The sequence below is a fragment of the Lagopus muta genome, chromosome 6 (genome assembly GCF_023343835.1).
Source record: "Lagopus muta isolate bLagMut1 chromosome 6, bLagMut1 primary, whole genome shotgun sequence".
In the NCBI taxonomy this organism is placed as follows: Eukaryota; Metazoa; Chordata; class Aves; order Galliformes; family Phasianidae; genus Lagopus; species Lagopus muta.
The window spans coordinates 39,000,395-39,012,136 of record NC_064438.1 but is presented as its reverse complement, the minus strand read 5'-3'; the positions used below and the strand labels follow the sequence as shown (position 1 = coordinate 39,012,136).

Sequence of the window (11,742 nt, the reverse complement as noted above, 5' to 3'; positions counted from 1 at the left end):
GGATATCTGTATGTTCATAAGCTGCCCATAATGAAAGGTGCTTAGCCGAACTCTCAAAGGGCTTATGTTTAAGTGATTAACCAGTAAATTAAAAAAAAACAAAACCACCATGTAAGTATTGCTAATTAATTATTACAGAAGTTAAGTGCATTTCTTCTTTTTTGTCCGTCATGATCAAGTTTCATGAATCTTTGCTGCTTCTGTGGCTTTCCTAAGATAAATGTCAGTGTCTAAAAATTGTTCTGAACTGTTTGACAGAAAGTTTGTGGAGAAAAACAAGTGTTTGTTTTTAACTCAGTCTCTGTTATGAGGAAGAGGATTTCAAAAATAAACTTTAATTAATCTTTTCTTGCTGTTCTTCCCAGCCAGAAATACTTCCAATGCTGTCAGGTGACAGTGATGTTTACTGTAGATGGAGCTATAATGCCAAAACTGGCTTAAGAACAAGCCAGATTTAAGTGCAGAATATGCTTTATGGCAGTAGGAACAAGCAAGAGGGAATTGGAGGGTGTTGATGGGAATTTCGTTTGGAGTAGGTGGGAGAGGATGGAGATCCTCTTTCCTGCCACTGTGATCCCTACCCTGGAGGGGTATGCAGAGGGGAAGGAATTTACAGCTTCAAGGAGACCTGGGGAGTAAGAGATGGAAATGATGATCTCTCTGTCTTCTCTCCTGATGCTATGACCTCAAGGTGTGTGAGGTTCCTACTCACCCTTTTTCCCACCCTCAGACACTCCTGTACGTTCTGCCTCAGTCACCCATCAACTAGCTGGTCTGCTTGCACCCAGGTGGGAGGCACAGGTGTGAGGCTGGTGTGGGGTCCTGGAGAGCAGAGCTTGCTGCTTCTGCAGCTGGGAGAGAAGAGAGAGCACAGAGGGCAAAGTTCCTTCTGCCTGGAAGTGTGGCTTTCAGTAGCAGCACCCTCAGACCAGATGGCCTCCCCGCTCTTGTTAGCAGTAAGAAAAGTTACTCTGTGTGAAGCTGAGCAATTTAGTGAACGTTAGCTAGTTAGCACGTACTGCCTTATGAGTTGGTCCCTGAAACCTTAATTTGGAACTTTTGGCACTAGTATAAGTTATCTTAATCAGCCTGTTATTATAAACATCTACCAATGATGCCAGTTTAGAAAGCCAGTGCTGTTTCCATCTACTCACACTGGTCAGTGAAAATTCAAGAAGTTCAGGTTCAGATATCCTGTTGTTTTGGAAGGAATCTCTGAATGAGTGTAGGAGCAGGGCAAGCTGGTTGGTTGGAAGCTTTATTTGTAAGGCAAGTGAACTGCTATTAAGTGTAGCCCTCCAGAGCAGATGTGCTGTACCTGATTAAAGGTGTGATCTGGGTTAAGCAGTGGCCAGCAATTGGCCTTCTATGTGGACCATCATAAAGATCATGCCAAGTTTTTCTGTGTTAGTAATGCATTCATTTGGACCTTCAATTTGCTGGTGAGTGCATCTTTGCTATTACCAGCCTTTTTTTTTCTTCTTTTTTTTTTTAGTAAAATAATTTATCTTCTGCTTTCAGGTCACAGCCTACTTACATAAGGATTTGAATAACCTATGGATTATAAAGAAGCATGATTCAGATACAGGTAACAAATACTGATAAAGAGTCTCTTATAATTACTGCTTCATTTGTTAACATAAATATTTTGAGTTCCTTCCAGGGCAAAGTGTGCTTCATAGATATGAGATGAGATGGAAGGGAGAACAAGGGCAATCTGACTCTGCGTTTGTATCTGCTCTGTCATTGTTCGCTTTCTTTCTCTGTGTTATACAGTCAAAGTAAATCAGCTTTTCTCAGCTGAAGATCACCAGATGGGGTTGCAAATAGCAGAGAGGAAATTAATGTGAACTCAGTCCATATTTTGTGGAATCTATTATTGTGACTGTGGGTCCTGGAGAAGTGGGTTCCAAGTATGCTGTGGTGCATGGTGTCCAGATGGCTTGCATGAATGCTTGCGTGGGACTATTGAAGGTGTTATTCCTCAGGTAGTGCAGCTGAATGATTGGGCTAGGCTAGTTTCCTTTCTATTTTTGCAGCATGTATGCATGAAAATCAACAAGGAAGAGTCTAAACAACAAACAAAGTCAAATAACCAAGATATAATGATATGAACAGTCTTGCAAGTGTCACTTTATAGTGCATGAAAATAAAATGCAGATATCTAGTTATGGTGTTCAGTTAGCCTGGCTGAGCATCCCCTTTATTTAAGGGCAGTATGTTCTGCTTTGGGCCACATTTGAGCATGGTTGTACGGAGTACTTTCAGGGCTGGTCTTTAAACTAGAGCAGTGATTCACACCAGGCTTTCAGTCTACACAAATGGGTTTGCCTTGTGTTCTCTGCTTGAGGCAGAGTTCCCTGAGAACTCTCTGTGGCAACAATTTGTTAGTGCACAGGCATGATTGGTTTTCTTCCTCCAGCAGATCTGTTGGACTCCTCCAGCCCTGTGGAGTTTGTGAGGCACGGAGACATCATTCGCCTGGAACATAAAGAGTAAGGCTGATGGCTGTGATTTGGAGAGTCTGAGTGATTAGATAGGAGTGGTGGGGGATTTGACCTGCTGAAGACTGCGTGGGTAGGCCAGCACAAGTGGATCATGTGACATAGGTGTATTAATGTCTGCATTTGCAAATGGAGTTTTTCTTCTGTGGTTTGTGTTTTGATGGCTGTCTGTAAAATGGGAAACCTTTGGCAGAACCTCTCAGCTTCATCAAGCAGCGCAGAGATCTGTTCAGCTGTGTGAGATGCAGTATGAAGGTAACTGCATACTGGTTCTGCCTGTACCGACAGTATACACCCCCTGAAACTGAACAAAAATGGTGACTTGTGCCTTTCCTCACTGTGATGGGAACCTAAGAGACACATGGGTGCCCTAGTGACTCAATATTTAATCTTATGTAATCTAACCTCGCTGTGCCACAATGCTCTGTGCTGTCACAGTTTTTATTTCTTAACAGAAGCTCTGTATTTGTGAGCCACATCATACTGTGTTCAGTATTACATGTGCACAAATCATTGCTTAAACCTTCCAAAATGATTGTAGGACTTTGGGGAAAAAAAAAAAAAAAAAAAAAGAAAAAAAAAAAAAAAAGTGCCTTGGATTTTGGATTTTACTGCTAAATTTCTGATAATAAAGGTGATGAAATCTGGTTTTGATAATACTGTGCTCGCTTAACTCAGATGCTGGAGGGGGATAGGCTTCTGGCATGGGAGGTACAGCTGCAGCACTGGGGGAAAGATCCAGTAGGTGGCTCTCAGCTCTTTGTGTTGGAGTTTTGTGTGCAGGCAGGCGGGGCTGGGAGCAGCTCTGCTGTGGGAGATGATGGTGCCTGGTGTGGGTGGATTTACTAAAGACTGGAATATGGCCAGGCTTCTCTGCTTGCCTCATCTAGCAGCCACCACTGGGGAGGGGTGTTGTCAGCACTGTGTATGGCTGTGCTAATGGGGGCTGCTGGTCCCCACCTCAGTGCATCTGACTGAATGATACAGTCTTCCTCTCAAAAACCAACTGATAATCAAGGGAGGTCAGAATCTTATTTTGCTTCTTGCAAAAGCTAGACTTTCATCCCCACCTTTGCTGTTTGTAAGAAGAGGATTTAAAAAAGGAAAATCTCTGCAGTTTCAGTAAATGTGTGTGATTTACAAGCTAGAGCAGTAATCAATGTTATTTCCACTTGTAGATAGTGTTTATAGCCTAAAGGTTGGATTTACTCATGTTGTCCTCCTTTCCCCGTGTGGCATAAGTTTGGAGTTACACTGGGGGAAGGGGCTCCAATTGCTGACAGCTCTCTCTGAATGGCTCAAACCAAAGTTCTTATAACAGATTGTCTGATGCATAAAAACAAAGCAAGGCTTGACTTCTGATTTCATTCCAGAACTTCTAGAAATCTTCACAGTCACCAGCATGAGGCTCCCCTGACAAGAAAGCACTTTCAGGTCACTGGCTATGGCATAGTAAGTGAATGGCAGGATTCAACAAAAGTTCTTTCTTTTTGGCAGAATTCAGACCATGCCAAGGGAATTTATTTCTGCTTTTAGTTTGTTAGTTATGGTGATAGATGTGGATCTACTGGGCTGGAAGAAAAGATCATCTAGTATAAAACAGCGTATCTCATTTAAGGTCTATTTAATGTGAACACAGACAAGGAAATAACTTAAGTTTTTATTGTCAGTCTAGCTTTGGCAGCTTTCAATTCCATGAATGCCAAACTGAGCAACCTTGAAGTTGCTCTGACAAGTATTATTTTATATATTTGGCCTTGTTGTGTAGACTACTGGTTTTTGTTGATAAGATGTTGACAGAATTTTGCATCATGAAAACGAAATCTGCTTTGAGGGATAAATTTCCAAAAGCAAGGGGGTGTTGCCTAAACCCCTTCTGTGAAGCAGCCAAGTTACCCCCTTTTAAAATGCAACTTTGAGGCACAGTCAAGTGTGAATTTGGAGCAAAAAATATGAAGTTTGGCATATTTGTGGGTAGTTGCTCATATGAAGAATCATCTCTTCCTTATGGGGAATCTCTACTGCGAAGTCTGAGCGAGAGTAGTGTGGGTTCCTTTGCTTAGCTTCACCACCATTAGAGTTTCAGAATTTCTTATTTGCAGTGCTTCAATCTGTATGTCTTCTGATTGATTCTTGTTTCTTTGTTTTTCTCTGCTGTGGTGGGTTTCCATGATAGAATGGAACAGGAGACTCCAATGACTTCTGGCGGATTGAGGTGGTGGGCAGAAGGGCTGGGAAGCTTATCAAAGTCCTACGGAGTAAGATCCGGCTCACACATGTGGCCACAGGGTGTATTCTGGGCTCTTCTGGAAAGACTCTGCCAAAGTGGTATGTAGCTTGTGTGCTCTGCCTGCCCCACTCCACAAGACTTTGAGCTGCTGTAAGAATAAAAGAGTAATCAGCAGGTACTAAAAATATAACCAGAGAAGATCTGGGTTAGAGTTATGCAATTTGTTACAGTGAAGGTACCTGGTGGGCAGCAGCTCTGAAAAATCCCATAACAATCCAATCCCACACCTGTAGATCTAAGAGTGGCATGGGCATAGATTTTGTTGTCCATTAAGTCCAGGAGTGGATAACAGCCATATTCTTCAAGGCCATTTTAGCCTTAAGGTTCACAGTAAGTAAAGAACTGGGGCAGTTGATGCTGTTCCATGCCATACTCATCCAAACTTATTTTTGTTGGCATTAACTTCTTTTTGTGGTTGGCAGTCCTGCCATTTTTGGGTGCAGCATCCGATGTGAGGGCAGCAATAACAAGCTGATATTACCAGGGAGTTCTCAAGTTATGTATTTTCATCATAAAATGAAGGATATGCAGAGGTTGATGCCAGCCAAGCTACGGTATCTGCAAAGCTGTACTGTATGGAATGCTAACAGGGATCCTGACACAGCAGGCTCTGTAGTCATGGTGCTTCTGTTTCCAGAGCTGCCTCTGTTATTGCTGGCTTAGGTTTTCCTCAGCTCTTTTACAGTAAAGAGGATTTCTATTATATCTGGTGAATGCTGAATCATACATAGTGAGTGCAGGCAGATACTTCTGCCGGTGACTGCCACGTCAGGAATGCAAATGGCATTTATATTTTTCTGGTAAGACTGGGTTTGTGGGTAAATAAGATAACTGGTTTAAAACAATAATAATGAGACAAATCACTACCTCTGACAACAACATTCAAGAAAGGAGGTATATCTTTTTCCACTAACGCAAGCTCACCCTGTGAATAGAATTCAGTGCTGCAAAATACTGATGACATTAAGAGCTGAGAGGAGGGAGGAAACCTGGTAACTACTACCTGGTAACTATATATATATATGTGTATATATATAGTGTATATATATACACATATATATATATATGTGTATATATATACACATATATATATAGTTACCAAAAAAAAAAATATATATATATATATATATATTTTTTTTTTTTTTTAAGACTTCATAGGGGAATAATCATTGTCCTTCCAAGACTAGTGATTAATTAATGGATTAATTGGTGAAAGTAAGCATGTTAAGAGGCGATTGGTGGAAAATAATTAATTCATCACATTACTGTAGGCTCCAATACACTTTTTCCTGTAGTGTTTGGTGTGACCTGCTAGAAATAGAGTGATAGAGCAAGTGAAGTGAACCATTGTTTTACCAGCATTCCTTCCTCTAAAGTTGAACCTTTGTTTCTGTAATAGAGTTTCTGTAGTCATGGATTGACTTGATGATGATGATGATGATGATGATGATGATGATGATGATGATGATGATATTTCTTTTTTCTGGAGAGACTGTAAGAGTTGACTTGAAGTAGATTATACTTTAGGCAGCCAAACTTAAGAAATACAGGCTGTGTATTTAGTGGAATTTTGATGTAGGCTGCCTTTCAAGCCTGTCTCAGTTTCTACATAGCATTGGAGTGATTGCTGGAGTTGAATGATGTGGTTGGTGTTATGGGAAAGCATGAAGCCAGATAGGAGAGAGGAGAAAAAAACAAAACAAAAAAAAAAAACCAAACCAAAAACATGAGCTAGAAATACTGAGTGATCTTTTTGGAGTAGTGTTTGACTGTTCTGTTGTTCTTCAGGGGTTGGGAACAGGTGGAAGTCACCTGCACACCGTATGTGAAAGAGACTCCGAATTCCCTCTGGAATTTTGAAGATCATATAAACCCTAAGTGTAAGTCATTTATTTTCCTTTCCTTTGAGGGTACATCTTGGCTTGCTGTTAGGGAGATGGATGAACTATCAGATGTCAAGAACTGGCAGTCAGCATTTGGGATTTGTCTGTTGTTTCTCAGCTCAAATGTGAACTTGTTAAACTTAGGCCAACTGTTTAGAGATGTATAGGCTTTTTCTGCTTCAGGGGAGACTCAGCTTGGATATTAGGAAAGGGTTCTTTATTGAGTGGGCGGTCAAGCACTTCCCCAGGGAAGTGATCATACCACCAAGCTCACAGAAGTTTAAGGAGTGTTTGGACAACACTTTCAGGCAAATAATGTAATTTTTAGGTAGCAAGAGGTTGGACTTGATGATCATTGTCCCTTCCAACTCAGGATATTTTATGATTCTATAATTTAACTGTTTGTACAGTAAACTGGAGATAATGCTTCAAGTATAATGGGAAATATAAAGACTTATTAAAGGACTTTGTAATCATCCTGGATGGCAGAAGCGTGGAGTTTTATAGGGAGTGCAGTGCAAGTTATTATATTTAATATGATTGGTTCAATCGGGGATTAACCAACAAAAACACCACTGTGTTTTTTTGATGTATCATTTTCTCTTATGAGGGGATGCAAAATAATGACACTGTGGTACAATCAAGTAGTAGATAGTAGAGGTATAACAAAGGTTGAGAGGAGACCTGAGTGTGCTGATAATGAGAGGTGACCCTTCCAGCTTCATCCATGAGTTAGGTATGTGTCATAGCCTCACTTGGCCTGAATTATTTGATATGTTTTCTTCCCAAGAATTGCAGATGACTTGGGCTGATTTCTGAATTACCGAAAACTGGTGTACTTCACCCTTACAGAGCAGCTGTGCAAATCAGAGGAAAGGAATTCTGTGCAATTTATTTGGCATTTTCCTCTTCTGTTGTAATGCCTTGTGTATTATTATGCTCATGGCTCACTTACAAATAGGCAACAGCTTATGAACAATATCTAATTTCAGCTAGAAATAGGTATCTGCTTCAGGGACTTCTTTGTATTTTTCTTGCTCCTGGGAGTAAAGGAGGAAATCTAGGAATATATCAGTTGTGAAATGGAGGATGCTTTGGACTGCAAGCCTCTGTGTTTAGAATTTGAATGAATTGCACAGGGAATGAACAGAAGTGCTAGAAGCAGATTTGTCACAAGTAGAGGGAATTTGGTTTATTATGCAAGAGTAAAAAAAAAATGTAAAACATACAGAATTCTCATCTATTTTTTTTCTCTTCCTATAGTGCCTAATATCAGCCTGGATGTTTTGAAGCCTTCTTTTTTGGAAATTCTTCTAGAGTCCCACATGGTTATGATCCGGGTAGGGTATTATTAGTTCTAGATGGCATTTTCTTCCTCCTTTGTTTTTCATTTAAAAAAAGAAATAGTTTTTTTCTGAAACGTGTGGGTGATAGCTGCAAACTAGGGCAGAATTTACACACTCCAACCACCTGCTTGCATTCTTGCTTAGTAAAAGGGGTGGTCTTGAGGTTAATTTTTCCAGAAGTTTGGAAGCCATGGGCTTAATGCCTAGTTCTGCTGTTGATGTAATATAGTTACAGTCTAGTTCTGTAATTGCTTTGCTGCTGAAATTCTGTTCCATAAAGGGAAGTTTAGTATTTTTCCCATGCTGTTGAAAGTTTTAAAGTAAAATTAGTATTTGTAAGGCAGGAGGATATTACTGTGGTCAGACTCAGGAAAATTAGCTGAATAGACACTAAAAGGACAATAAGTGTTTGAACTGAAAATGAAAAATTCCTGATAATTTCTTAAGGCTCATTGAAATGCTGTGTTTTCAGCCTTTCTCTTCTCTCTTTATCCCCAAGGATACTTGCAAATGGACTAGATTTAATATTTTCAAGGTGGTCTTTCCCTGTGGTTGTTCTTTGATCTTGGCCACATCCCTTCATCTTTCAGCTACTCACTCCTTCATCTGAATAGAAAAGTTCAGTAGGAAGGGGCCTTCTGAGATCAAGTCCAACTGTCTGACCATTTCAGGGCTGACTGAAGGTGAAAGGATATTTAATAAGGGCATTATTCAAATGCCTTTTATTTTGACAGGTGTGGCATCAACCACCTTCAACCACCTCTCTAGGAAGCTTGTTCTAGCATTTGACTCCCCTCACAGTAAAGAATTTTTTCCTGGTGTCTAGTCTGAGCAGCTTTGTGCTGTTCCCAGGTGTCCTGTCATAAGTTCCCAGGGAAAAGAGCCTGGTACCTCCCACTCCACTTCCCCTCCTCAGGAGGCTGCAGAAAGCCCTGAGGTCACCTCTCAGCTTTCTTTTCTCCAGAGTAGACAACCCAAGCATCCTCTCCTCACAGGACGTGCCTTCTAGTTCTTCTACCAGCTTTGTTGCCCCTAAGAATGGGAATCTACCATTTTGGGAAGAGAGTTTACTTTTTTGTTTGCAGATGTCTTCTCAAATTCTCGAAAGAAAGAAGGTCATCAAATTATTATTAACAGTAAGCATTTCTATGACAACCCATGATAACATTGTCTCAGGTAAGAAAGCACCTGCATGGGTTTCCATGGAAATAATCTTTCTGAGGATTTTATTTCAAAGTGGAAGAAAGTCTGTTGAAGCAGTCTGTTAATGAACAAAGGTCTTGCTTATGCAACGTGTGTACTCAGTGACAGAAAACCTGGTAAAGAGAAATGAGAGAATACTGCCTTTAAGGATACTCAAAGAACGTTTTCACTTGTGTAATAGTATTAAAACATTTGTTGTCCTCATGGCTATTTCCAGAAGATGATGTGTGTATGTAGTCAGAAAGCAGCCTTTACTTGGAAGAAATATTCACATACATTTGTAAACCCAGACATTTTGGGGTATTGTTTGCAGCACAACTACCCACTCATTTCAATTTTATCTTGACTTATCTGTAGGGAAACAGTGGCCTGAAACCAAAGGACAATGAAGTTACATCTAAACCCTGGCACTGGCCCATCAACTACCAGGTATATTAATCAATCCTCTTCCCTTTCTGTTTTCAAGTACTTTACTGTGCTTCTTGAAGCATAAGACCTCTTAATCATTTTGAGGATGATGTCAACTTTATTTTGTAGCACCTGAGCTGCATGGAAGGGAATGTGTCTCACCTTTGGCACTAGAAAATAGATATAAACCAAGTTGGTACAAATCCACTTTGCTTACTTCTGGTCTGTTTCCTCAGGGTCTGCGTTTTTCTGGTGTCAATGAGACAGATTATCGGGTTTATTTGCTGGGAAACCCGGTAAGTTGGAACAGGAGTTTCCAAGCCACTGTCTTTAGCAAATTTTACTCTTGCTTTTTCCACTGATAACGAATCCTTTCATCCTTCTTTTGGACTGTTTCTCTAGTAGTATTCTTATACTTGCACATAGCTTTTCATTTCCTCTCGTGTTCATTCCTGTTTCCAGCCCTAAGTCTTAAATCTTTCTCTTTCCTACATAGGTGGTATGGTGGCTAAATCTGTTCACTATTGGACTATATCTTCTGATAGCAACTTCCATTGCAGTGGTGCTGAAGAGAGGTGTCCAATTGACTTCTGAACACAAAGGTGAGGTCAGTTTTCCTATGCCTCCTATGCAAGAGAGTCATCTGATAACGTCCTAGTTTGCCGATACACAAGAGCTCATATTGGGAATCCTGTATTAAAAATCTTCCCGTATGTTGTATTAAAGCCTCTGGGAATTTAATGCATTAAACTCAGGAAGCTGCATGTACTGAACACTGGGCTACATAATGCTTTGAAAGTGTACTACTGAATGATATGATTGCTAACAGAAGATGCTGTACAAGAAATAATGACTCTGAGTAAAATCTGGCTTTCTGTCTGGCAAACAATGAGTTGCCAAATTTCCTAAGCTTGTAAGCCTTGATCAGAAATCCTCAAATCACCAAGATCCTGAAAAATGTACATAGAAAGCTAATGAGGAAAAGAGCTCTGTAAATAATTCACAGGAAGGAGTTATGATAAGCTCCTGAACAATCTTACCACTCCTTTGCTGGAGAGTACAGAGCTGAACTTATTATAGGCTGACATCTGAAGGTGATCCAAGGGTATGAAGCACAGTAGGTTTTTGCTAGGTTATTTTTTTCTAGGAGGCAAAGGTTTGGATTCATTAGTAATTCATATGCCAGCTGTGCTCTGCCAGGTGATTGCCCAGCCTAGCATGACAGTTGCTTAGGAACTGTTAAGAGCTGAGATGCTGGCCACAATTGCTATCAGTTATGTCGATTGCTTGTTGTGGTTTAACCCAAGCAGGGTTCTAAGCATCACATTTGCTCACTCTCCCCAAGTCAAATGGGGGAGAGAATCAGAAAGGTAAAAGTACAGTAACTTGTGGATTAAGATAAAGATGGTGTACTAAGTAAAGCAAAAGCTGCACGTGCAAGTGAAGCAAAACAAAGAATTCATTCATCAGTAGGCAGATGTACACCCACTTCCAGGAAGAAAGGGCTTATCACACATAATGGTTTCTTGGGATGACAAATCACTTGAAGGACCTCTCCTCTGAGCTCTGCAGAGAGGGACCTGGGTGTCCTGGTGGACGACAGGTTGGCCATGAGCCAACAGCGTCCTTGTGGCCAAAAAGGCCAATGGCATTCTGGGGTCCATTAAAATGAGTGTGGCCAGCAGGTCGAGGGAGGTGATCCTCCTCCTCTACTCTGCCCTGGTAAGGCCTCATCTGGAGTACTGTGTCCTGTTCTGGGCTCCCCAGTACAAAAAAGACAGGGATCTCTTGGAAAGAGTCCAGCAGAGGGCCACAAAGATGGTGAGGGGCCTGGAGCATCTCTCCTATGAAGAACGGCTGAGTGAACTGGGTCTGTTCAGCCTTGAGAAAAGGAGACTGAGACGGGACCTGATCCAGGTCTATAAATACCTAAGGTGTGGGGGGCAGAGTGGCAAGGCCAGACTGTTTTCAGTGGTGTGTGCAGATGGACAAGGGGAAACGGGCATAAGCTGGAGCATAGGAAGTTCCGCACAAACATGCGCAAGAACTTCTTTTCGGTGAGGGTGACGGAGCACTGGAACAGGCTGCCCAGGGAGGTGGTGGAGTCT

General features: G+C 41.1%; 1 protein-coding gene across 2 annotated transcripts in view; it reads left to right on the top strand.

Annotated features, from left to right (window-relative positions):
* Positions 1 to 11,742, top strand: part of POMT2 (protein O-mannosyltransferase 2) — a 29,706-nt gene that overhangs the window by 10,038 nt on the left and 7,926 nt on the right. Inside the window, exons 10-18 of one of the 2 annotated variants that reach the window (XM_048948578.1) lie at positions 1,522 to 1,588; positions 2,423 to 2,495; positions 3,878 to 3,956; positions 4,681 to 4,832; positions 6,583 to 6,674; positions 7,941 to 8,017; positions 9,584 to 9,655; positions 9,871 to 9,930; positions 10,131 to 10,236. In XM_048948578.1, the coding sequence (XP_048804535.1) occupies positions 1,522 to 1,588; positions 2,423 to 2,495; positions 3,878 to 3,956; positions 4,681 to 4,832; positions 6,583 to 6,674; positions 7,941 to 8,017; positions 9,584 to 9,655; positions 9,871 to 9,930; positions 10,131 to 10,236 (778 nt within the window). The remainder of the gene's footprint in view (positions 1 to 1,521; positions 1,589 to 2,422; positions 2,496 to 3,877; positions 3,957 to 4,680; positions 4,833 to 6,582; positions 6,675 to 7,940; positions 8,018 to 9,583; positions 9,656 to 9,870; positions 9,931 to 10,130; positions 10,237 to 11,742) is intronic. The other variant, XM_048948577.1, reaches the window with a different exon arrangement.